The sequence below is a fragment of the Rhinoderma darwinii genome, chromosome 3 (assembly GCF_050947455.1).
Source record: "Rhinoderma darwinii isolate aRhiDar2 chromosome 3, aRhiDar2.hap1, whole genome shotgun sequence".
Taxonomy (NCBI): Eukaryota; Metazoa; Chordata; class Amphibia; order Anura; family Rhinodermatidae; genus Rhinoderma; species Rhinoderma darwinii.
In genome coordinates this window covers 166113832-166141029 of record NC_134689.1, presented here as the reverse complement: position 1 = coordinate 166141029, position 27198 = coordinate 166113832, and the positions used below count along the sequence as shown (strand labels likewise).

Here is a 27198-nt window from a genome sequence, read left to right as displayed (position 1 = left end):
CTTTGCTGATTAGCTAATCAGCTTTCAACAGAACACTAGATTCCATGTACAAAAAAAATGATACATAGAAGACTGAATGCTCCATTTACAGTAAAACATTCAAGAAACAATTGTTTCTCTTCATTCGTTTCCACTGTCACATAAAAGTTTAGAGAACAACAGAAAATCCTTTACGATCAATGGTTCAGCAAAGCTGCCATACACTTAAAGGGGTTGGCTAATTAGAAAAAATTGATGGCCTATACTCAGGATAGGCATCAATATCTGATCGGAGAGGGTCCGACCCCCGGCACTCCCGCCGATCAGCTGTTTTGAAAGGGCTGCGGTGCTCATGCGAGCGCTGCAGCCTTTTCTAAAACGGCTGATCAGCGAAGTTGCTGAGAGTCGGACCCACACCGATAGTGATGGCCTATACTTCATAGGCCACCAATTTCTTCTAACTGGAAAAACCCTTTAAAGAGGACCTGTCACCCCTCCTGACATGTCTGTTTTACTAAATACTTGTATTCCCCATGAAATAACAATTCTGGAGCAGCCTTTCTTAGAACTCTATGTTGTACCATTCCTCTGTTATTCCTCCTAAAATGTTTATGAATAAATTGACAGCTGGGTGTTACGAGTTGTGGGTGTGTCCCTACACAGACTGACAATGTCCAATCAGTGCTGACAGTGAGGGTGCGGCCACACGGTGCGTTTTTAAACTGCAGCAAGTCATTTTTCAATAGAAGTCAATGGTGAAATTTGTGTTATGGACAGACGGCTGCTATTATAATATTACAATGTGTTCTTGTGCAGTTAACTGCATCTTCATAATGTCCGACCGCATGCGGTTAATGACCGCGCTGCCAATGTTGTTGCTGAACTGCGTGCGTTTTTGCAAACCGTTCTGCAATGCCTTGTAATGAACTATATACTGGAAGCACCGAACAAACTTCAACACGGGTGAAAACGATGTCCATCAATTATTTCCTTTATAAACGCAACAGAACTGCAGCATTACAGAGACAAAAAACGCATTACGGATTCGTAATTTCGGATCAAAGTATGAATGCATTCATTTCTATTGCCCACGGACACCTTCCTGTATATTTACGGGAAGGTGTCCGGGCCGTAGAAAGCATCCGCAAATAATAGGACATGCCCTATTTTTTGATTTTACGGACCGTGCTCACTTTATAATAGGAGCACAGCCCGCAAATGCGGATGACTGTCCGTGGCTGTCCGCGCCCATAATCACAGACCGTGATTACAGCTACAGCCGTGTGCAGGGGGCCTAAGTTCGCTTGGTAGTTTCCACATCGCCAATACTCTACCGCAGTGAGGACATTAATTGGAGCAGCAGCCGAACATGTGTGCTGTAACCCCATTCATAGTCGATAGCGCTCGACTGTTTCTGTCAGCCCTATAAACATTGAATAGAGCAGCGGGCGCATGCTTGATTGCCGCAACATTCCGGATCCTCCTCAATACAATTCAGTGAGAAACAGGGAGTTCTCATGATCGGTGGGACCCCCAGCGATCAGACCATTATTACCTAAGCCAGGGATAGGTAATAAATGTCAGATAGATGCGGGTCCCACCTCTGGGACATGCGCCTATCTCTAGAACGGGGTCCCCTAAAACCCCGTTTTACCTCTTTGGGTTTCGGCTGAAGCGTGTGATTCCCGACCGTGAAGAAGAAAACAGCGTAGCTTGCTGAGCTATGCTGTTTCCGTAAGTCCCATAGTAATGACTGGAAGTCACGGAAACAGCGCAGCATGCGAGATACGCTGTTTCCGTAACTACCATTCAGTTCTATGGGACTTACGGAAACAGCATAGCTCAGCGAGCTACGCCTTTTTCTTGTTCATGGTCGGTAATTACACGCATCGTCTAGAATATAGAGAGGTAGAACGGGGTTTGGGGGGGGGCCGATAGGACTCACATCTATCTGACATTTATGCCATAAATGTCCCTGATGGGAAAACCCTTTTAAGCTCCCTAAATTTGGTTAATTCTGAATATAACTATCACAGTGATATTCATTATTTCTTCCCATTTTTGTATAGCACTTCTGGAGTTGTCACTGCTCTGTGGACACCACATATAGGACAATAGATACCGGGATGAGTATTTCTTTTATTTCATATTGGAGGGTATGACCGTCCTGACACAGAATCTTCTAGTCTCATACATGAAGGATGCGCTAGTGACTGTATAACAAGCGACATGCAGACGCCATGTATGTGACACGTTAGTTCCCTGGGGCCTCATTGTATCACGGTCCATCCACCACTTTCGCATATTCCGGGAACGCTCGACCACAATAGTCACCTCCCTCAGCGCGGCCGGAGCTCGTTCACCATCGGAAATGCTCGGGAGCTTTCGGCTTCTTCCGGGGACGCGAGTCGAGCCAGTGAGAGGTGAGTGAACGAGTACTCGCCGCACCTTGCCCTGGAGTTTGTAAGCCCGGTGACTGACAACTGTGTGCCTGCTCGCCCTTCTGCGACACAGGTAATGGACGCTGCTGGGGACTGGGCACCACCTGAGCGCGTTATTACTGCATGAGGAGAGGGTGCTATGAAACTGGCATCCGAAGCTTTTCCTGCTAGGGAACCGGTGCGGCCACTTATGGCTGCAGGGAGGTGGGGACGGCAGCTATGGGGAGACCGACTACTGCTATCATTATCAGGAAAGTTGTAGTTTTCTAACAGCTTGTCCCGGTTGCTGCTATGGCTGGAGGATAAGTTATTAGGTAATGAGGAGAAGGTTATCTGACGTGTAGCCATCTCCACTGTGCCACATATGCTGATGTCATTGTGACTAGTGTATGGCTTACTGGTGCCATGTTGATACTTCCCTGTCACCCACTGCTGCCCTGGGGCAGATCAAGCTGGAGCTTTTATTACATGGATTTCTTATATCAAATGTTATATCATTGGATAAAACCAGAGGTGTGGGATCCTGATGAAAATGCTAGACCTGGGACCACAGAAATTGGTATTTAATACTGCATACATGCAGTCCTATGTAAAGCTGCACTAACATACAATACTATCACAGTAGTGGCAATGAAGAAACTCAGCCCTGCTTCATCTGTATGTAAGAGCATGATTCCATTTACAAAATATGATGTCATTAATATGAAAAGTGGAGTAGCTCCGTCCAGCGTGATGACATCATCGAGCGTTTATAGCTGTCCTCTTATATGGGCCATAGTAGGGGGCCAGTGGCCACTGAACTCCATATAGCTATACCGCTATATAAAGATGGAAGCCTTATGTATGAAAACTGATATCTGACAGCTTGAGGGGGGTATAGAGTAATGAAGCAAGCAGGGCTAGTGATGTGACTACATGGCGGAGGCACTTTGTATTATTGGCACGGCTGATAAATGCCCAGTTACTGTATTGGTAGTAAGCCAAGCTTGTGATTTCATTCCCTGATAGCTTCTGGCTGCTCTGTTTCTTCTTTTCTTTGTAGAACAGGAAAATATTTAGAAGGAAAGGGCAGATCTCTGTGTTGTTTCCTCCCTGGGATTTTGATTTCTATAATCTTTGTTACTACAGCAGCCAGTAATAGTTTGTCTGTCTGATCTAAGCAGGGTGTATGTGAGTTTGTATGGAGACCGCAATATCTGCAGAAAACTACTGCTGCCTCTTCTTTAGAAAGGAGATTAGTGCAGTATGAAAGGCCAAGTTACCGTCAGACTCCCTGGCACCAAAACAGTGCCGCTCTGGGTGCCCAGGTGAACGTTTTTAGCAAAATATGGTCATATGCATATTTGTACGCGATTGCCAATAAATTCGGAGCGGAGCTGAATTTGTCATTTGTATCGGGCAATACACAGCACACACTTTCTTCAGAAAGCGCTTTCCTCCAGCCATTATACCGCATAAGATTCTTGCGCCTACTTACCTTCACTACAGGCTCTTGGTTATTGCATGACCCACTGAAAGGGTTTGCGAACCTATTACCAACACCTCCATCTTTATTAAACGTGGGGTAATTCTATTACCACAGAACTTGTCATTTGGGCTTGCATTGTTCACTTCCAGTCCAGTATAAATCCACAGATCACTGCACAGCGACCCGTGCTGAACGTTAAAGTCAGCTCTGCTACATGTCTATTTATATCATTGAATATCTTGTATGTTTGATTCTTCCTTATTAATACTGTATGTTTCTTTTAGGTTGGCTCCGTCTTCTACCTGCCTCTCTGCGCTCTGTAAGGTGCCCATTTCATGTCCTTCACTTCTGGAGATCCTTAGGTAGACCCAGCGAGAGAACATGGCGAGCGGCGGCTATAGGTCACACACCCCATCTTCTTCTAACACAACAGACTTCCTGGAAGAGTGGAAAGCCAAGAGGGAGAAAATGAGGGCAAAAATGTTAGCAGCTGAGACTGCGGGGACTCCGGGGGCAATAGATCTAGTCAATAAAAGTAGCAACGAGATGAACAATAATAACAGTAGCAGCAGTAACAATACATCAAATAGCAATAACCAAGCATCTGCTGCCTCATCTGTGCTCAAAGCTCCAGCCGTCAGGAGGACGGATGAAGAACTGTCTATTAGCACCTCTGTAGTGCCGCAAAGGAAAGCCGCAGGTCCTGTACAAGATGGTGGAACCGGTGGAGCAACGCCGGATGAATCGCCTCCACCTGCGTCTCAGGACAGTCCAAGTAAGACCAAAGACAAAGGGAAAAGCTGCAGTGGCCCAAGTGCCAGGAAAGGCAAAGGGCAGATCGAGAAGAGAAAACTCCGGGAAAAAAGAAGATCTACAGGGGTGGTCAATATCCCATCAGCAGAAGTAAGTCATTATAAAGAATGTCCAGCCTGTGATATGTATGTATGTATGAGTGTGAGATATATATATATATATGAGCAGCACAGGGTCCAAGACATACTCGAAACAAATAAGGTCTTGTTTTTTGCGGGACAAGTTGACATTTTTTATAGCACCATTTTGGGGTACATAGAATTTATTGATTAACTTCTATTAACTTTTATTGGGTGGGGGGAATAGAAAAAAACCTGCAATTTTGCCACACTTTTTTGCGTCCTAAATTTACGCCGTTTACTGTGTGGTATAAATAACACAATAACTTTATTCAGTGGGTTGTTGCGATTGCAACGATACCAAAATTATAGATTTTTAATGTTTTACTACGTATACACAGTAAAAACACATTATTTTTTTTTTTTTTAATTATTTGTTTTTGTGTCTCCATATTTGAAGAGCCGTAACGTTTTTTATTGTTCTGCCTATGCAGTTGTATGATGGCTTTTTTTTGCGGGACGACTTGTAGTTTTTATCGGTACTATTTTGGAGTAGATGCGACTTTTTGATCACTTTATCACATTTTTTTTAAGTCAGTATTCACAGAAAACAGCAATTTTTGCAATGTTTTTTATTTCTTTTTTTACGACATTCACCGTGTGGGTTAAATTATGTAATATCTTTATAGTTGGGGTCGTTACGGACGCGGCGATACCAAATATGTGTAACTTTTTTTACTTTCTTTTGTTCTTTAATAATAAAGCAGTTTGTTTATTTCACTTATTTATTTATTTAACTTTTTATGAAACTTTTTTTTAACTAGTCTCACTAGGGGACTTCACTATGCGATTATCCAATCGCATTTATAATACACTGTAATACTGCTGTATTGCAGTGTATTACTGCTTGTCCGTGTAAAACGGACAGGTATCTGCTAGGACATGCCTCCGGCATGATCTAGCAGGCATTCACTACAGGCAGACCTGGGGGCCTTAATTAGGCCCCCGGCTGCCATAGAAGACACAGACACTCAGTGATCTTCTCGCCGGGTGTCGGTGGGAGAGAGAGGGAGCTCCCTCCCTCTCTCCAAAACAAATCAAATGCGGCGCTCGCTATTGAGTGCCGCATCTGAGGGGTTAAACGGGTGAGATCGATACTAATATCGATCTCACCCGTTCGAGCAGGGACGCCCCCAGCTCTCAGCTACCTCTGGCAGCTGAGAACATTGAGATTTAACGCCTCCCTGCTCTGTTTTATTCCGATGCAGCGCCGTAAAAAGGCCTATGCATCGAAATAAAGCCCATTAGTGGCCGCTGTAAAAACACTATGGGGCGGTCACTAACGGGTTAAAGGGTTTTCCCACCATAGTAAGATATGGCATATTCACTTGTATGACGCTGTGTTACAGTGGCATCTAGTTAGAAGCACCACTGTGCCAGAGAAAAAGCTGAAGTGGGCCACGGCACCTACCATTCTATGGATGCCCACAATATGCCATCGGATAGGATCTGTGATAGGAAAGGCCATTTATCACGATATGTGTTACACGTGACACAACAACAATTCTGTAGTTATCGCTGCAGCTTCTATTTGGTCACCTCTACAAATAACCAATGGCATAAATGCCTACTATTTGGCTCTATTTTGCCTTGCTGATTTTCCTGCTTTGTTTCATTACAGCTTTGAATTTAAATGGATTATTGGGAAGTTTGTACATTATGATTTACACAACATGCCTACCACTTTGAAGATTCAAAATATTTTTTACCGTGACAAAAACAATGATTTAGACAAAACACAGAGAACTTTAACTCCTTAACGCCGAAGGACGGATATATCCGTCCTCAGCAGCTGCTAGTTCGCGCAGGAGGACGGATATATCCGTCCTGTGAAGGCGCGGGTACTGACACTGTACCCGCGCGATCAGCGGCAGGAGCACGGCTGTTATACACAGCCTGGCTCCTGCTGCAACTGCCGGAATCGAAGCGCGCTCCGATTCCGGCAGTTTAACCCATTAAATGCCGCTGTCAATAGCGACAGCGACATCTAATGTGTTTGACAGAGGGAGGGAGCTCCCTCTGTCACCCCATCGGCGCCCCCGAAAAGAAATCGTGGGTCGCCATCGGGTTTCCATGACAGCCGGGGGTCTAACAAAGACCCCCAGGTCTGCCTTCAGCATCTGCCTGTTAGGCGATGCCAGAGGCATGACCTAACAGGTTGCCTGTCCGTTTTACACTGACAGGCAATAATGCTTTGGTATACTAAGTATACCAAAGCATTATATATGTGATCAGCAGATCGCATAGTGAAGTCCCCTGGTGGGACTAAAAAAAAAAAAATGTAAATCAGTTATATAAAGTTTGTGAAAAAAAAAAAAAAAAATGACAGTTAAAATCAAATAAAAATACTTAATTTTGCCCAAAAAGTGGTTTTATTCAGTAAAAGTGTCAAAACAAATACACATACACATATATGGTATCCCCGCGATCGTAACAACTTGACTAATAAAATGAACACATTAATTAAACCGCCGAATGAACGGCGTCCAAAAAAAACGCAAAAAACAAAAGCAAAATTCTCTCTTTTCTTCCATTCCCCCCATAAAAAATAAAATAAACGTTAATCTATGAGTCCTATGTACCCCAAAATAGCACTAATGAAAACGAAACATTGGCCCGCAAAAATCTAGCCCCCATACGGCCACATTGACGGAAAAATAAAAAAATTACGGCTCTTGGAATGCGGCGATGCAAAAACAAGTAATTTTTTTTAAAAGGGTTTTTATTGTGAAAACGTAGGAAAACATATAAAACCTTTACACATTTGGTATCCCCGTAATCGTGCCGACCCGTAGAATAAAGGTAACATGTTATTTATGCTGCATAGTAAACGGTGTAAATTTATAACGTGAAAATCAATGCTGGAATATCTGCTTATTTTCAATTCTCTCCTAAAATAAAGTTAATAAAAGTTAATCAATATATTATAAGCATCTAAAAATGGTACAATTACAAAATACAACTCGTCCCGCAAAAAACAAGCCCTTATACGACTATGTCGACGGAATAAATTTTTTTTTACGACTCTTGGAATGCGACCGTGAAAAAACAAAAAATAATCCTTGGTCATTAACGTGCAAAATGGCCCGGTCATTAAGGGGTTAATGTGCAGAAGTATTCACCCCCTGAAAGTCAATACTTTGTGGAGCCCTTTTTGCTGCAATTACAGATACAAGTCTCTTGGGGTATGTTTCTATTAGCTCATCACATCTAGACACTGGGATTTCTACCTATTCTTCCAGGCAAAACTGCTCCGACTTCTGCAAGTTAGATGGGTTGCGTTGGTATACAGTAGTCTTCAAGTCATGCCACAGATTCTCAGTTGAATTGAGGTCTGGGCTTTGACTCGGCCATTCCAAAATATCTAAATGTGTCCCCTTAAACCACTCCAGTGTATCTTTAGCGGTATGTTTAGGATCGTTGTCCTGATGGAAGGTGAACCTCTATCCCAGTCTCCAATATCTGGCAGGCAAACTGGATTTCCTCAATTATTGTACTGTGTTTACTGCCATCCATCTTTCCTCTAACCCTGACCAGTTTTTCAGTCTTTGCTGATGAAAAATATTCCCACTGCATGACGCTGCCACCACCACCATGCTTCACTGTGGGAATAGTGTTCTTGGGGTGATGGGAAGTGTTGGGTTTGCGCCACACATAGCATTTCCCATGATGGCCAAAATGGCACCTGCTATTAGGCGAACGTTAAGCTTGTTTTCTTACGTTTTTATTTAAGCAATGTCTTTTTTTTCTGGCCACTTTTCCATAAAGGCTCACTCTGTCGTACTTCCATCTCCGCTGTGGAGTATACACTTTATAGTGGTCCTATAGACAGATACTTCCATCTCTGCTGTGGATCTTTGGAGCTCCTTCGGTGTTATCGTTGGTGTCTTTGTTGAATCTCTGATTATTGCTCTCCTTACCTGGTCTGTAAGTTTTGGTGGGCGGTCTTCTCTTGTCAGGTTTGTAGTTATGACATATTTTTTCTGTTTTCTTATAATGGATTTAATGGTGCTCCGTGGAATATTTAAAGTTTAGGATCATTATTTTTCTTACACAACCCTGATCTATACTTCACCACAGCTTTATCTCTGACCTGTTTGGACAGCTCCTTGGTCTTCATGTTACTTGCTTAGTGGTATTGTAGACTCTGGGGCTTTTCAGATCAGGCGTATTTATACTGACGACATGTGACAGGTCATGTGACACTTTGATTGTAAACAGGGGAACATTATTCAACTAGTTATGTGACTTCTTAAGTTATTTGGTTTGACCAGACCTTATGCACTCACAACTTTTCAGTTTTTAAATATTTATTTATTTTATTTATTCCACTGTAACAATTTGGAATATTTTGTCAGGTCTTTTACATAAAAATCAAATGTAAAATTTTTTTTTAATTAAAGGTTGTAAATCAACAAAACAGGAAAAGCACCAAGGGCTTAAATTCTTTTGTAAGGAACTGTACCTACTAGTCTTCAACTTGTGGAAGCTATAACTATGTATGTATAGAAATGTATGTGTGTGTGTGTATATATGTATGTGTGTGAACTGGATTTCATACTTTACATTGAGATCCATCGCCTTCTACTGTCGTGTATAGAAAATAGCAATAGACATGGTAATGTCACTGATTGAAATTTTTTTCCCAGTAGTCCGAGCAATTGATTAATATGAATTTACTATGGTGAATGTTCCCAGAAATGAGATGATTTACATGGGACCAGCGTTTCTCTGATGTTTCAGAGCTTTTTCTCATTACATAAGTTTGTTTGCCCTTTTCCTATAATCATGTGTTTCATTGTGCAATCTACTTATAATTAAGAACAGTCTGTGCCCGTGAAAGAATGGCCTTCTAATTGCTGGATCCAAGGGGCCATTTTTTTTATTTTTTTCATTTTGTTACAGTGTACAGTGGAATATATGTCAAAACTCTGACAAAGGAAGTCTTATCCATGTCATGGCAGTCTCTTCTATAAGTGGAGAGACGTGATACAATTACTGTACTGCTCCTTACCAGCTGAACGTGAAGCTATAGAAAGATTGTTAGGGTGCATTCTCATATGCCGGCAGGCGTCGGTAGTGTGCCGTGTGTATTAATTACCATGCGGACAAAAACGCATTGAAGAAAAGCTGTACGGTAGTTTCAGGCAAAACACACACAATTTTGTCACGTGGCACACTACTCTTTGCTATAGTATTATTTGGGGATACCTTTCTGGAACGTTAGTTAAAAAGGTCTCATCCCCCCCGTTAATAGCCACAGCCAGTTGATAGCCACTTGTCTGGCCTCTCTCACCCCCCTGCGATCAGCTGTTACAGCTGGGGAAAGCCACATATAGGCATACGTTTTCCCTGCAGTGGCCGCGGCAGTCAAAATGTAGCATTATGTGGTGGCCATTCAAATGAATTGTCAATCATGTAAGGCATGGATGCCCCGGGTTTGCCAGAGCAACTCTGTTCTGGCACGTAGGGGGGGGGGGGGGGGGGGTATTCACAATATGTGCACTTTGTTACTGTTTCTATGGTAGTTACAGCAGAGGAAGCGTGATCTCGTTGTAACCTGTCATTTACAGCGAGATCTCGCGAGATCACGCTTCCTCTGCTGTAACTACCACAGACAGAGTAGCGAAGTGCAGAGATTGTGAATAGACATCCCGTGGAATGTCTATTCACTGTCTAAACACTTCAGTATTGTTAATGTGTTAGTATAAGACCGCACATAAGGATCTAGCAGGATCCCTATGCGCTGCCTAAATGAATGGAGAGGAGTGCATGATGCCGATTGGTCAGCGTCATACACTCCCCTGTACAACGCCCACTTGGGCATTAAGCACCTCATTAGCATAAATCTAAAATCGCTAATAAAGTGGTAAAAATAGATCGTTTTTTTAAATAAAAAGCACTGCTGTCACCTACATTATAGCGCCGATCTCCTTATGTAGGAGATAGGGCACTTATAATGTGGTGACAGGGCCTCTTTAACCCCTTCCTGCACTGCACCTTAACAGTACAAAGTGGGGAGCTGGTAGTTCCCACACCATGCCGTGCTATTATGGCGTGGGCTCAGGATCTGTGCCCACGTTATCTGTAGCTGCTATCAGCAGAACCTACTAGGTGCCCTGTCAGTGTAACACTGGCCAGTATTATACACTGCATCACAGAAGTAGTGCAGTGTGTTATGCTAGAGATCAAACGTTTTTATTACTTATTATTTTTGTTAGAAAAAATGTAAACAGTAAAGGGAAAAAAAAAAACTTTTCCCCTTTTGAACAATTTTTTTATTACTGAAAAAATAAAAAGAATGAAAAAGCTACACTGAATAAAAAGTAATCAAAAAGTCACATGTTCCCCAAAAAGGTACCAGTGTCCACTTGTCCTGCAAAAAAATAAGCCCTCTTAAAGTTTCATCCAGTAAAAATTTTATGGGTCTTGGAATACAGGGACAAAAAAACAAATTAGGTTTTTTTTATTGCGCAAAAGTAGTAATACATAAAAACTGTATAAATTTAGTATTTCGGTAATTGTAATGACCCTCAGAATAAATGAAGATATTATTTATACCGCAGGGTGAACGACCTTAAAATAAATCCCAAGAAATAATGTAGGGATTGCTGTGTTTTTGTTTTTTTTCCCCATTCTCCTCTTTAAAAAAAATAATTGTTTTTTTCAAAACATTAGAATTACCCCGAAATGGTGTCATTAAAAAATACAACTCAACCTGCAAAAAAAAACAAGCTCTTAAAGGGCTATGTTAACGGGGAAAAAAATGTTTAAAAATTCAGAGAAGGGGAAAAAAATAAAAAATATATCGCTGCATCTTTAAAGGCCAAACTAGGCTTGTAAATCTGCAGCAAATACGGCAGAGTCCCTTGCTTGGTTTTAGTACATGCTATAATTGTAGTGTTTAGTTTACTTGTTGTCTGACAAAAATACATGTGGGGCAATGTCCATGCACTATATATAACACAGCAGCATTATCTATATTACTGAATCTATGAATGTTCTAGACCTGCATGTGCAGTTTTCATGGGCACACAACACCTTTGTGATTATTTTATTTTTTTTAGTGTGGAATGAACCGTGAGCTCTGAGGCCTGACACCACTCCTTTGTATTTGCAGCACAATTGTCAGTGTATGTGGTACAGCTGTTGGGCTGTCCTTTCCCCCAGGGCAATCCTGCGTAGATTAAATATTTTGTCACGCTTGGACACCAAGCAAAGTGGAGATCTTTGTCAAACATTGAATACAGAAAGACTCAGCAACATTTACATCATCTAGAGAAGAATGCTAGATCAGTGCTTCTCTACATGCAATCCATATTATTATACTAAACTTTATTGTCAAATTTGACACCTGGAGGAGTTTTTTATTTTTATTTTTTCCCTGTTTGTATACTAATCAAGCAAAAACAGTAAAGGCGTTTTTACACATTCACAATCATTGCCCTGTGTAAACATGGCAAATATCAGCCGATGAACGAGCAAATGCTCGTTTACTGGCTAATGGCATCTTTTATGTGGCAATAAAAATGGTTGCTAGTTGGCAGTGTATCTCAGTTATCTCAAGGGTTTTCCAAGCCTGCTTCTGTCAAGACAATGACTCCTTCAGTAATCTACCCAGTCATTTGTAATAAATACTCTCTTAGCTAAGTATGGCAGGATTTAGCAGAGGATCTTAGGATTCTCCACTTTTATGCATTAGAGAAGCCAAGTTCTCATATAAGTAAATCTAAAGTTAGAGCAATAACCAACTTTTGATTACTATGTTGGTTTTACTTACAGAGAGAGATTGTATTGTTTCTATTCCTGTTGCGATTTTTGCCAAAGTGACCTCAGGAAGTGCATTCATATTGGTTGTCACCGGTGAATTATTTCCAGAAACTGATGACCAGCTGTCATTTTGTCGTCATGTTCTATCAATAACAAAGTGACAGTTTTACCAACCGTTGCTGAGAAGTTCATGCAAAAGAAACAACCGATACGACTGCAAGTCTTGTGGTCACTGTTGAAAAATTGCCACAACTGAAGACAAAAAGGTTAATGGAGTAGATTTACTATACCTGACGTTTCATATTCGCCCTGCTGGAGTAAGATATGACAGATTTATAAAGAGGCGCACACCTCTCAATGCATCTGTTGCATCTTCCTGCTGGCCATGACCGTGGCCATGCACCATTCTCCCCTTCCCAATTGGACATAAAAAAAAACCTAATCTCACCGCTCCTCATCTCCCCTCTGGGTCCCCTCTGCATGCTGAGGGTCCTACAACATCCTGTGGGAGTGGGGGGTAAAAGGTATAGGGGCCCAGCTAGGAACTGGTGTAGGTTTCCACTATAATTTATGCAATTTTTCTGGCATAAATTATAATAAAATTGTCAATCATCTGTGGCTCTTCCCCCTCTTTGGAAACCACGCCACCTTACACAAAAGTGGCAAGGGCAACATAACACTAAATTTTGCAACTTGCAATGCAAATTGTAACATTTGGACATTTTCAACTTTTTTGCCCCAGTGAAATGTTGATAAATTTTCCCTAATATCTTAGTTAGGGGAAAAAACCCATAATTGCCAAACTTTCACTTATGGTCTAACTGACTTACTAATATATGAACAATTTAATATTTTTGGTGGAATTCCCCCCCCCCTCCCCTTAACCTTGACAAGTCTTCCTGTGTTGTGGAAGGGAAGCATTGATGATTTACTACCTTGCCATGGCTGGAGACGTGTAATTAGAGGGAATATCCATTTTAATAATTCTGCTTTTGTATTAAATAACTTTATAGTGAATTTATATTTATAGTACCTGCCGGAAAAAAATATTTCATCCCATCAAGAAGCTTTGAGAAATGGCGTGACTCAATAAACATTACACCCTTCCAGCATACACACGCTTTTAAGACTGATAGTGTTACCAAGACAAATAGTAATTACCTTCCAATTCGTCATTTTCATTCATGATAACTGTTAATGTCCGTGCAATTTTATGTATAGCTAATTCAGTTTTCTTAAAAATTATTTTTTATGGTTGTGTTTACATTGTATTAACATTTTCATTTTTAAGAGGAAAAAAAACCTTTTTTTGTTTATCAAAATCTCAAATTTCTTCCGCTACCATACCAGACATTGGCGTGTATTACTTGCCTCTGAGCATTCATCAAGTAAAGAGTTTTCTGTAGCCTTTTTTGAGTTTGTCATGTGACTAAATTAACTTAAAACCAGCAGAAATTAGGAAAAGCCGTCAATTTGACTTCTTCTTTACATGTTTATGCATTCCTTCTACACGAATGAGGAAAGTGAGAACTTAGTATTTATGCCCTTCTCGATCCCAGTTTGCCTGTATTATGTAAAGACTTTAGACTCTGTCAATGTATTCTAAGTGATGGGGGAACCTGGTTTGGTCAGCCCAGTACGTTGTACACATGGTGAATCTTATAAGTAAAAAAAGAGCACAAGAGTTCTGGAAATAAAACGGAGAATGCTGCATAACTGGAATATTAATTATATGAATGCATTTTAAGTCTAAAATCTTTAAAGGGGTTTTACAAGATTAGAAAAACATGCTGCGCTATTCCAGAAACAGTGCCTCACCCGTCCATGGGTCGTGTCTGGTATTGCAGCTCCGCTCCATTGAAGCGACTGGGGCCTAGCTGCAATATCACATATAACTTGTGGACCGGTGTGGTGCTGTTTTTGGAAGAAAGCGGCCATGTTTCTCTAATCCTGTACAACCCTTTAATGATTGAACATTTTCATCTACTTCTGATATTTATACTTATAGAAAAAATGCATTTTGGTGACAGACTCTTTGTCTTTGAAACATTCGTTATTGAACCTTGTGCTAAATATATTCTACTCTTCGTGACTGTGATTTTCTTCCAGTAACTTACACTCCAGCAATCCTAATTTTATTTATGTATCTTAACGAAATGGCTGATGAATATTCATTAGGGGGGTTTTGCCCGCCCTTGTTCAGCGCCCTTAGAATACAAGATTCATCAGCTGATTGTCGATCATGTGACTTTATGTACTCTGCTGAATCTGATTGGTCCGAGTACTGACTGCAGCTCCAGTCTTTAGACTGATTCAGACTGGTGCCGACCTTATAGACTCAATCACTACAGTGTGAATGTTACTGAAAAATGGCACAAAGACCATAAAAAATAAAATAAAATTGGTATTATTTACTGGATGCCGACAAAGGATTATATCATAAACTAATACTGATTACACCCCAAAATTAGTGACAAATGCCCTTAAATGCCTAACTCTACCTTCAAAACTACCTGTCGTGACTGTAAAATGCCTTGCAACCTGCTGCTGTATAGTTACAGATCTCCCCCTCTTGCATGTTCTGATGCCTTTTTCTAACCAGCTGTCAGAAACTTCCTGTATTGGTGACCACCGCTGTCTCTACAGGTCATCAGTGGTTGGCAATTGTCTTGTATACAAACGTCTGGGTGGCTCTTCACATCAGTGCTCCGTTACAATGTTGTCGTGGCTGGCACAACTTTAAATTGTCACCATGCAGTTACAGTATTTTTTGACAGATCAAGAGGCCAAAATAATGTAAACTACAAGAGCCAGTCCTTCCTATCTACTGTAGGAGCTACCAAGATATTGCAAAGTCCTCGGATGTTTATCTGTGGACCACAGTGGCAGGCTGCTGGAGCCACGTGGCTCTGCCTAGCACATTGTAAAAGTAATCCATGAAGATACCTGGGACAACTATGGAGAGCCATCCCCACCAGTTACAGTAGCGGCACGAGAAGTCAATGTTTCTGGTGGTACGGTAAGGCTTTGATGTGTGATAAATTAAAACGATGTGGTTGCAAATTCCAATGTTCCCAGTTCCTCCTTTTTTTTTCTTTTTTCCCCATAATAAAATGTAACTCATATTGGAGATCAAAGACTGTTGAACACACATCAATGTCAAGAGACAGACGTCTGTAACTGCACTGACCTGGAACAAGATGAGTGTTTTTAGGAGTTCAGTTGATGAACTTTATTACTGAAAGTGATTCCCCTGCGACTTAGCTGCTCTAACCAAATAGGAGGAGGCATTAGATGAGCATGACTGAGTGTATCTGTAAGCTGCAACGTGCAGCAACAAGAATTCCTCTCTAAGTGGCACCAACTTGTTAGATAGGCTGTGCTTTTAGTCCCATCGGTATGTGTCAGTCCAGATTCTCTTTAGAACTGAAGACATTTACTATTTCCCGGCTTTTTAGGCTCCGGCTCCGGCGGCACTGTCTCGCAGTGTCACATTACTATTTTGCTGTAGACATACTTATTTCTTTTTTTTTTTTTTCTTGTAGGAAAGGTAGATCGAGGTAGTGCTGTGCGAATGCTTTCCAACAGTCATCCAGTAGGAAATAATAAAGTGTAACAGCTGCAATGCAATACGGCTTTTCGCTTGCGGCTGTCATTTTTTATAATGTTGATTCAACAGGGTCGGATATTGGGAATGTTTTTTTTTTTCAATGTACCTCTCTTGTTGCCATAGCTGTAGCTTCTTCATTACCTGTTAGGCAATAATTCATTTTGCAACTTGTGCAATTGTCTGCGCTTTTTTTGTTGAACTAAACTGTAAACCATGGCGTGTTTTTTATTTTTTTAAGTAATCCGTAAGTTCATAATTCTAATGTGTCTGAACTATCAAGTAATAGTTTCTTTTTTCATACATTGTAAGTAGATTCTTGTTCAAGTTTTTGTTTTGGACATATCTATTTAACTTTGCATAGTCCATGTCCGTAACTAACCAACTATCTTTGTGTGGTTCGTCTCTATGATTTATCATTGAACATTAGTCGTCATAAAATAGATTCCCTATCACTAGTTTTTATGTTTTGTTTACTGGGTACTTTACTGTTTGGCGATCTACTGTTCTACAAGTCAAAGTACGCTTCTCATACGTAGAATCGCTGTATATACCAGCACTTAAAAACACAGACCTTTCATGCACCTCTGACTGAATTTAATTAATACTCATATCCGACATGTCCTCTCTGGTGCATATACATCCACTGTGTACACATTTTTTACATTAGTTCTGGGAGTGATAGTTCAGTGTCACTTCCCTTCCTATACGCATTCTAGCCTGGCCATATTATTAAAGTGCTCTGCTTGCTATCATTGAATGAAATCATTCTTGTTTATATTCAGAGCCTGAAACCCATCCTCAGGCCCCATGCACACGACCGTATTTTCATCTGCCCGTAAATACTGATCCGTAGTCACCTGTATTTGATCCGTATATACGGATCCGTAAAGAAAGATGGAGGCTGCAAATTATGTCACCAACATGTTGCATATCAATGCTTCCGTAAATGCGGACGGTTTACAGATGCACATCAGTAGCCGTCCGTATTTACGGAAGCGCCCGGGAGAGTCCGTGACGTAATTACAGGCAAGAATAGAACAGGTTCTATATTTTTTTCAGCACGGACACCCATCAGTAAAATACTGAAAGTTGTCTGTGGCCAATGGAATGAATAGGTCCGTAATTACTGATGAAAAATACGGTTGTGTACATGGGGCCTTAGTTCACATATGCGCTTGCTTTTCCTGTATTCTGTTCAGTCATAAGGACCCTGATATTGCATGAAGGAAACCAACTGCGCCTAACGGAACCCATTGTCTGATTTCTTTAACGGTTTCCATGATTCAGTTTAGGCAATTGCTATCTGTTAGAATTCCAGGACATAAGAATTATTTGCGTGGTTTTGTTTAGCTGACAAATGGTTGCTTAGACTGATACAATATAACAAACTATTATATATATTTTCTGATTGTGTCCAAATCTAAATATAAGTTAGTTACAACATATAAAACATAATTTCCAGGTGGTATTTAAAGGGGTTTTCCAGGGACACTATTTTCTTCCAGACGCGCATGAGCATCCACTGTTCTTTTTTCAATGCTCTTAGTGACTAGTTAGTTACCTATTGGAATATATCTGTACATGGGTTTACTGCATGGAAGAATGAACTACGTTTTTGAACATTTTCTTTACTCTTTTTCTTAGGAGCCTGATGATGGGTTTATTTCTTTTTATTAAAAGTCTTGAAGATTGTTGTGACTCATTAATTATTTCCTGACATTTTGTTTTTATCACCATAGATCCTTCTTAACATGATATACACCCACACTCCCCTTTTTATTATCACATTGTGGTTTCAGCCCAGACTTGGATGGTGCACTGTATACGGTGACCTTTAATGGAATTATAATGCCTGACATTCCAGAGCCCGCACCTGTGTTTGTCTAGTCTGTTCATAAACATTACATGTAGGTGTTTGGTTTCTCAGCATACATAGATGAAAGCAGTAGCACATGCTGCCTTATTGTTAGGCTACAGTAACTCCGCACATTCCACCACTCTCGCATGACATGTACCAAGAATGTTTATTTATATATATATATATATATATATATATATATATATATATATATATATAGTGTAAATTTAGACCAGGCAATCAGAAAATGCTTCTCTCCCCACACACATCAATGAGTCCTGTCCACCCATGACGTGTTGCTGGTTCACCGGTTGGGCCAATATCTAATATACAAGTTAAAAAAAAGCAGCACTGTGTTTTTGAGGATGTTCAGGTGTAAGCCCTTGAACACTGATCCAGTATAAATAGAGTGTAAAACAGGCAAAGAATGCCAGCACTCTGGTATATTTAGTGAAAAAGCAAGTGGACTTTAATCAACTCTGCATCATTTCAGCCCAGCTTAATGAAGCCTTATACAAGCAATAAAACATGTGCTAATTAGTGCATATTTAGTAAAATTCATGATATACAATCAGTAAAAAGTGCATTAATATAACCATAAAATTCTGCAGAACCATGTGTTACGATTTATCAGTGTAAAAAAACTTCTCGGACATAAAAATTAATAACATATATATGTGTGTGTGTGTGTATGTATATATATATATGTGTATATATATATATATATATATAAAAACATAGAGCGCAGTAACGGCACCAGGACTTCAAGATAGATGAAAACAGGGTGGATTTATTCACCTCAAGACAGCGACGTTTTGGTTCAACAGGAACCTTTCTCAAGCTATCTTGCTTGAGAAAATGATAGATATTTATTAAACACATGTAACAGACAATATATTAAAAGTATACATAAGGACAAGACTCCAGTAAGATAAATGGAGCAAAAAATATATGAGTTGCTGATTTGTATATATGAGTACTGTAGGCTAGAGTAAGTGATTAAGTAGGTATATATTTGAACCCAATAGTGGGTTCTCTGTTCCTAGTTATTAAACCCCATAGACATCTGGGCTTCTATAGTAAAGAGAGGGGGGAAGGAATAGGGATAAAGTGTCAGTGCATTAATGTATATTAGGTAGCCCTAGCCTTACCCATAACAGCAGCAAAAGGTGACTCAATATTTGCTCCTCCACATAGACCCCAACACACCCCCCCTGAGGAAGCATCGGAAGCGAAACGCGCGTTGGGATCTATGTGGAGGAGCAAATATTGAGTCACCTTTTGCTGCTGTTATGGGTAAGGCTAGGGCTACCTAATATACATTAATGCACTGAAACTTTATCCCTATTCCTTCCCCCCTCTCTTTACTATAGAAGCCCAGATGTGAACAGTGCCCAGCCCGCCTTATAATTGCTTTTGGAGTTTATATAGTAGTTGTGGAAAAATGCTGTGAAGTAAGGATGCTTTCAAAAATAGAAGTGTTTATAGTTTTTTAATCACTTAAAATATAAAGTGAATGAAAAGAAGAGAAATCTAAATCAAATCAATATTTGGTGTGACCACCCTTTGACATCAAAACAACATCAATTCTTCTAGGTACAATTGCAAACAGTTTTTGAAGGAACTTTAACAGGGAGGTTGTTCCAAACATCTTGGAGTACTAACCACAGATCTTCTGTGGATTTAGGCTCCCTCAAATCCTTCTGTCTATTCATGTAATCCCAGACAGGCTCGATGATGTTGCGATCAGGGCTTTGTGGGAGCCATATAATCACTTCAAGAGCTCCTTGTTCTTCTTTACGCTGAAAATAGTTCTTAATGACATTGGCTGTATGTTTCGGTTTCATTGTCCTGCTGCAGAATAAATTTGGAGCCAATCAGATGCCTCCCTGATTAGTTTTGAATGATGGATAAATATTTGCCTGTATTTCTCAGCATTGAGGACACCATTAATCCTGACCAAATCCCCACCACCATTTGCTGAAATTCAGCCCCAAACTTGCAAGGAACCTCCACCATGCTTCACTGTTGCCTTCAGACACTCGTTATTGTACAGCTCTCCTGCCCTTCGGCAAACCAACTGCGACTCCTCAGTCCAGAGCACCTGCTGCCATTTTTCTGCACCCCAATTCCTATTTTTCCTTCATAGTTGAGTCGCTTGGCCTTGTTTGCACATTGAAGGTATGGCTTTTTGGCCGCAATTCATCCGTTAAGACCACTTCCGGCCAGACTTCTCCGAACAGTAGATGGGTGTACCTGGGTCCCACTGGTTTCTGCCAGTTCTGAGCTGATGGCACGGCTGGACATCTTTCGAAGGGAAGTAAGCATGATGTGTCCTTGATTAGCTGCACAAAGTATCCTTGGCCCACCACTGCATCTACAGTCCTCAAGGTTGCCTGTTTCTTTGTGCTACTTCAAAAGAGCTTGAGCAGCACACCCTGAAACCCCAGTCTGCTTTGATATTCTTACCTGGGAGAGACCTTGCTGATGCAGTATCACTACCTTGTATCTTGTTGCTGTGCTCAGTCTTGCCATGGTAGACCTATTACAGGAAACTGTCTTCCACAACCTCATCTTTGTAACAGAGCTTGGCTGTTCCTCATCCAGTTTTAAGCCTACTACACAGCTGTTTCTGTTACAGTTAATGATTGTGTTTCAACCCACATATGAAAATGATGATCATTATCACCTGTTTGGTATAATTAATCATATACCTGACTATAAGGGTGGTCACACCATATATATGATTTAGATTTCTCTTCTGTTAATTCGCTTTGCATTTTGTTCAATGTTAAATAAACTGTTAACAGTTCTATATTTGAAAGCATTCTTACTTTGCAGCATTTTTCCAAAACTGCCTAAAACTTTTGCACTGTACTGTATATATTCATACATGTAGTTAATTCCCAATATCAACATCTGCTGATATCCAGCTGTAATTTTATTATCAAATCACTGCTTGAAAAATCATACGTTCTCACAGAACCATGCTGTCTATTATGGCGTTCATGTCTAAAGAATAGAAATGCCCATACAAGAACTACATTAGATGCCTGTAAAAACATGATGGTGCGCGCGTGCATATAGCTACTGCACATGTCTAAGACTAGAAGAGGGGTGGTGTCCTTAGTAATGGAAAATCATATTGGCATCACTACAAGGCTGGCGCATATTTCAGTGACAAATATAGTTTATTATAGCAATTATCAGGCCATATCAAGTAAAACACTATTTTATTCTAGTTACTAAGAACACGTTTTCCGACATTTCAAAGAATGAATATGTGAAAGCCCAATTACTCCCTATACAGAGTTCACATTCTGGCGCACCCCTTCCTAAAGGAAATATGATTGCCATGGGGAGGACGCTAACGGACATCAGAGATGTGTGTGTGTGTGTGTATATAACCGCCTACAAGCGTCAATCTCTGCATATCAAAGGAGAAATAATACTTAGCTACAGTAATATCAGTAATTTTTTTTTTAACTTTTCAATTGAATTTACTATGGCTAGGATTTTCTTTTTACATTCATGAACATGTCATCAGTCTAGACACCATGACATGAATGAAGGTCCCAAGTTCAATGTGTGAATACTTCATTACCTGACAGCTAAATAAGTAGAACTATTTCTGTAACCTGCCGTCACTGGATGTGGATTGTGCTTCATGAATAATATTTTGGTCATCCGTCAGTTCTCTTAGTGATCCCGCTTGTTTATAAGCTGCAATTACACAAATTCTGGAAGACCAAATGAAATGCTTGTGCTTGCTATGTGTAGTTGACAGGCGTACATAATCTTGTACATTTAGCATGCTGTTTACAATAAAGGAAACACAGCAGTTCCATCAAAATGTGGGTGATTTTGCACACTAAAATATTGACTACATAAAATACTGTATATCATCAGTGATATTGGCTGAATAGTTTATGGTGGGCACTTCGGAATATAAATGCTCCTACTTTGTATAAGATAAGAAAAAGTGTTTTTTCCCCAGAAATATCACCACTTATGTCCATGGGCTGTGTCTGATAATACAACTCAGCCCCATTAGAGACTCTTTTTATCCTAATCTCATACAACTGGAATTGTAGGTAGTAGTAATAGTTAGGCTGGGTTCACATGAGCATGATACGTCCGTAATGGACGGAACGTATTTCGGCCGCAAGTCCCGGACCGTACACACTGCAGGGAGCCGGGCTCCTAGCATCATAGTTCTGTACGATGCTAGGAGTCCCAGCCTCGCTGCGGGACAACTGTCCCGTACTGAAAACAAAAACACTGGTGCATCATCTTAGCCCCAATATGAGCTACTCCCCCCATCTTACAAAGTCTCACATGGGGTACCGCAATTTGGTATGAAAGATTTGCTTAAAGAGGACCGGTCACTTGCCCAAAAAACTGCAATTGACATCTCAGTTAGATTGCAGGCACCTCCCAGATTCTGGTACCCATCATTCTAATTAAACTTTCAGAATAAGTCATCATGTATGCAGATGTAGCTCCCAATCAGTTTTTCATACTGATGACCTATTCACAGGATAGGTCATCAGTATATGATAGGTGTGGGTTTGACACCCGAACCCCGCACCGATCAGCTTTTGGGTGGCGTAAGCTATGCAGGGGTCCCTTCCGGAAGCAGATGGCTCCGGTCACAATATAGCGGCCGTTCTCAGAACTGCAGTAACCCAGCACGGCCACTATACTGTGACCGGAGCTGTCTGCTTCCGGCACTGACCACTGCATAGCTTTCGGCGCGCCGAGGCAGCCGGCTCAACCGATCATATACTGATAACCTATCCTGTCAAACCTGTCAGCCCCCAACCTGTACAAACCCCTTTAACTTTCAGCTGAACTGCAGTGGGCAATGCATTTTAATGTAAGGCACACGTGTGAGTTATAAATGGGAAATATACTTAGTTTATTTATGTCGCTAATGGTCTAACTCTCTGTTTATATTATGTCTTGGCCTTATAGCTGCACATTTTATTTATTTTTACACACAGATCCAACAGTACACTGTGCTAATGTATTCCAAACATTTGGATCTGTAACATGGATGAAGCTTTAACAGAGCTATAGTAAAGTATTATTAGGTAAGGGAAATGCACAGGTGACTCTGAAGGGCTGTATTATTTATTAGATTGAACTGCTCATGAATAATACACTTGACACTGTATTACCTCTGAGTATTCCCTCTGTGGTTCTGGATTTTTACACACACACTACAGTATATTCTATTTACTTTAACCCCTACCAAGGCATTCCAGTTTTGGATATTTAAAGTGTTACTATGTTGCTAATTTACATTAGTACCGTTCTGTTTCCATGATTTTTAGTTGCATTATACCATGAAGTAAAGATACATACTGGATCAGAAGATGTTCAAGACCAGGGGTGCACAACCATTTCTGGTCAGAGAGTCTCATTTATCAGATTGTACTGCTCCCAAGGGCCTCAATAAAACTTAGTGTTGTCCTCATCTGGAACATTTATGTCATATTAAGGCCGGGTTCCCGTGGGTCGGATATGCTGCATAACAATCACGCAGAGTATCCGACCTGGAACCCGCAGCACCTTCCGTCCGAAAAATGTGGTACGGTTTTTCGAATGGAATTTCTGCTGCGGAAATAATCAAAACGTTCATACTTAACCCCTCCCTCTTCTCTTTGCATAGTCCGGCCTCCTAAGATGATGTTGCAGGCCATGTGATGCTGCAGCCTGTGATCAGCTGCAGCGGTCACATGGGATGCAACATCATCCCAGGAGGCCGGTCTGCAGGAAGAAGGAAAGAGTTCTCGGTTAGTATGCTTTTTTTTTTTTTTTTTATCCCTGAGTTGCGATTTTTGCGGGGGAATCGCTGTGATTCCGCCGCAAAAGTCGCAACTCATGGCTTTCTGTTGCGGATTTTGCATCCCCATTACATTCAATGGGGAAAATCCGCAAAAGAAAAGCAACGAAAATGCAGGTCAATTTATTAACGTTTATGATGCTGTTTTTTTCTGCAGCGGGGGCATGAGATTTTCTAAATCTCATCCACTTTGCTGCTACTGTAAATTCTGCGGAATTTCCGCATAGCATTCCGTTGCCGAAATTCCACAGCATTTACGCTATGTGGGAACCCGCCCTAACAGTACACACCATAAATGTCTGGCAGAGTTCCACTTTTAGGGGCCTTTTGCAACTTCCATAAACTAAAATGGAGATGACATTACACATGTGTGACCATGACTCCACTTCATCGCATTCTCTCTGAAGTGTCGATCAGGGAATGTGCCATAAATATCTCGGATTGGAATACCCCTTTAAAGAATTACTCTGGGAAAATCTGGTGCACTGCACTATGCCAAGTGCAGCAGTGAATGACCGAGCAATTCAAAGGGCACCAAATAGAGAATACCAGTCATGCACTGCCCCCTCGGACCTGTGCTAGGCATAACACAGTAACCGTTTATGCCCCCTATAACAGTACCAGCCACACCGTTCCCACAGTAGTGTTAACCACACAGTGACCCTGTTAATGTCAGCCACACTGGACCCCTATAACCGTGCCAGTCACACAGAGAAAGGCTTTGCAGGCAGTAGGTTACGCACACCTGTTCTGGACCAAGGTAAATGGATTATTTTATGTTATATAGGGCCACCACTTAAAACGTAACCTTTAATATTTGAAAAAAGCGTAATACACCAGTCCCAAGTGAATTTAATATAGTGGTGTAGCGGGGAGATGGGGAATATCAATATGGAAAACTATCACTCTTCCACCCTATTCTAACCCCTGCATAACACTGCAGAACAGCCGCCCTGATAAGAGCATCCCGCACTCGAACCTTTCTATTACACCCTAGATTCACCCTGATCTTAATGATAATATTTGAGGAATAAGGGAATAACCCAAGCACGTGGGAAGAAAAAGTTATATAATATCCATATAGTCAATAGGTGGTAATCAAAAAGAACCAAATCAAATGGAAATAAAAATGTAATACTATTTACCTGGATAAGGTAGGGAATGAAAATTTAGAGGGCTTTTCCTAATAAACCCTATTGTAACTTCTGCCTAACGCAGTAATTTTTCCGACAGACATCTTTACCTGCTCTCCCAGAACATGCCTGCATTCAAACAGAAATATTACTTCAATAAGGGTCTATTCACACGTTGATGTCTTATTGCGTTCTTTTGCTACGATTTTTGGAAAATCATGGCAACACCACAATGTTTTGCTGCAAATTTAAAAAATTTCTGGTGTTGCTTATCTCCCAGGCATATAAAGGATTGGACGGTTTAAAATCCAACTGTTAGATAGTCCGTGGTGCCTTCAGATATCTAATGTATACGACTAGCTTTAAGGGAACGTAGTGTCATAAAATTATTATTTATTTATTTTTACACTCTTGATGGCTTTTTCTTCTAATTTTCCATTTTATTATCGATGTTTTAAAATTATTGCAGTCTTCACAATAGTTTGACACTTCCTGTTCTGTAGGGATCACTTCTCAGCAGTCATCTCATTATTATCACATGGAGAATAAGGCTGGGTTCACACGACTTATTTTCAGGCGTAAATGAGGCGTATTATGCCTCGATTTATGCCTGAAAATACGGCTCCAATACGTCGGCAAACATCTGCCCATTCATTTGAATGGGTTTGCCGACGTACTGTGCCGACGACCTGTAATTTACGCGTCAAACGACAATGCGTAAAATGACTGCCTCGTCAAAGAAGTGCAGGACATTTCTTTGGACGTAATTTGAGCCGTTTTTCATTGAATTCAATGAAAAACAGCTCTAAATTACGGCCGTCAATGACTCCTCGCAAAATGCGAGGGCGAGCAATTACGTCTGAAATTACGGAGCTGTTTTCTCCTGAAAACAGCTCCGTAACTTCAGACGTAAATGCAGTTTACCTGTGCACATACCCTTACAATGATAGGTTACACCAATAAATATAGATAACACGGGATCCACCATTCACAATAGACTGACACTTCCTGTTCTGTAGAGATCACTTCTCAGCAGTCATCTCATTATCATCACAGTGAGAATTACAATGGAAGGCAACACCTCTATATAGATAACACAGGATCCACCATTCACAATAGACTGACACTTCCTGATCTGTAGAGATCACTTCTCAGCAGTCATCTTATTATCATCACAGGCAAGATTGCAATGAAAGGGAACACCTCTATATATAGATAACACGGGATCCACCATTCACAATAGACTGACACTTCCTGTTCTGTAGAGATCACTTCTCCGCAATCATCTCTATCATCACAGGGAGGATTACAATGAAAGGTAATACATCTATATAGATAACACAGGATCCACCATTCATATTAGACTGACACTTCCGGTTCTGTAGAGATCACTTCTTAGCAGTCATCTCATTATCATCACAGGCAAGATTGCAATGAAAGGGAACACCTCTATATATAGATAACACAGGATCCACCATTCATAATAGACTGACACTTCCTGTTCTGTAGAGATCACTTCTCAGCAGTCATCTCATTATCATAGCCAGGATTACAATGGCATGTTACACCTCTATTATTTAGCTACAGGCAGATAACAGAGGATCACACCATTGCCAATAGGTAATAGACACAACTCCCATAAAAGTTTGTCAGCTCCAGACAACTGTTTTGAAATGTCCATGTGGCTGCTGTAAAGCAGATCACTGAATTGTTGTTCACAGACCAGAGAAGGAACTCAGGCAAGGTGGCTGCCCAATAATCATATGCTGAAAATAGAATTTAAAAAAAATTACAATAAGAAAATTAAAAATAGATTAGAAAAAAAAGTTTTAGTTAGTAAAAACAAAGCTGATTCTTTCCTTTTAAGTAAGAGAGCAAAAAGTGAAAACAGACCTTACATATAAATAAGTTACATTCACCTTTAAAGAGGCTCTGTCACCAGATTATCAAATCCCTATCTCCTATTGCATGTGATCGGCGCTGCAATGTAGATAACCGTAACGGGGGTTTTTTTTTTTTTTTAAAACGATCATTTTTGGCTAAGTTATGAGCAATTTTATATGTATGCAAATGAGCCGTGTTTTCTCTTATTTCCAACTGGGCGTGTTTACTTCTTTCACTGCACAATCACACTGTGCTGTGGATCAGGCTGGGCT

At 40.6% G+C, this 27198-nt stretch overlaps 1 protein-coding gene across 2 annotated transcripts in view; it reads left to right on the top strand.

Moving 5' to 3' along the window:
* Positions 1-2301: 2301 nt before the first annotated feature.
* PAWR (pro-apoptotic WT1 regulator) overlaps positions 2302-27198 on the top strand; it is a 95082-nt gene continuing 70185 nt past the window's right edge. The window contains exons 1-2 of one of the 2 annotated variants that reach the window (XM_075855022.1): positions 2302-2402; positions 4173-4791. In XM_075855022.1, coding sequence (XP_075711137.1) covers positions 4270-4791 — 522 coding nt within the window. In that variant the 5' untranslated portion in view covers positions 2302-2402; positions 4173-4269. Of the gene's footprint in view, positions 2494-4172; positions 4792-27198 lie in introns of both variants that reach the window. The other variant, XM_075855021.1, reaches the window with a different exon arrangement.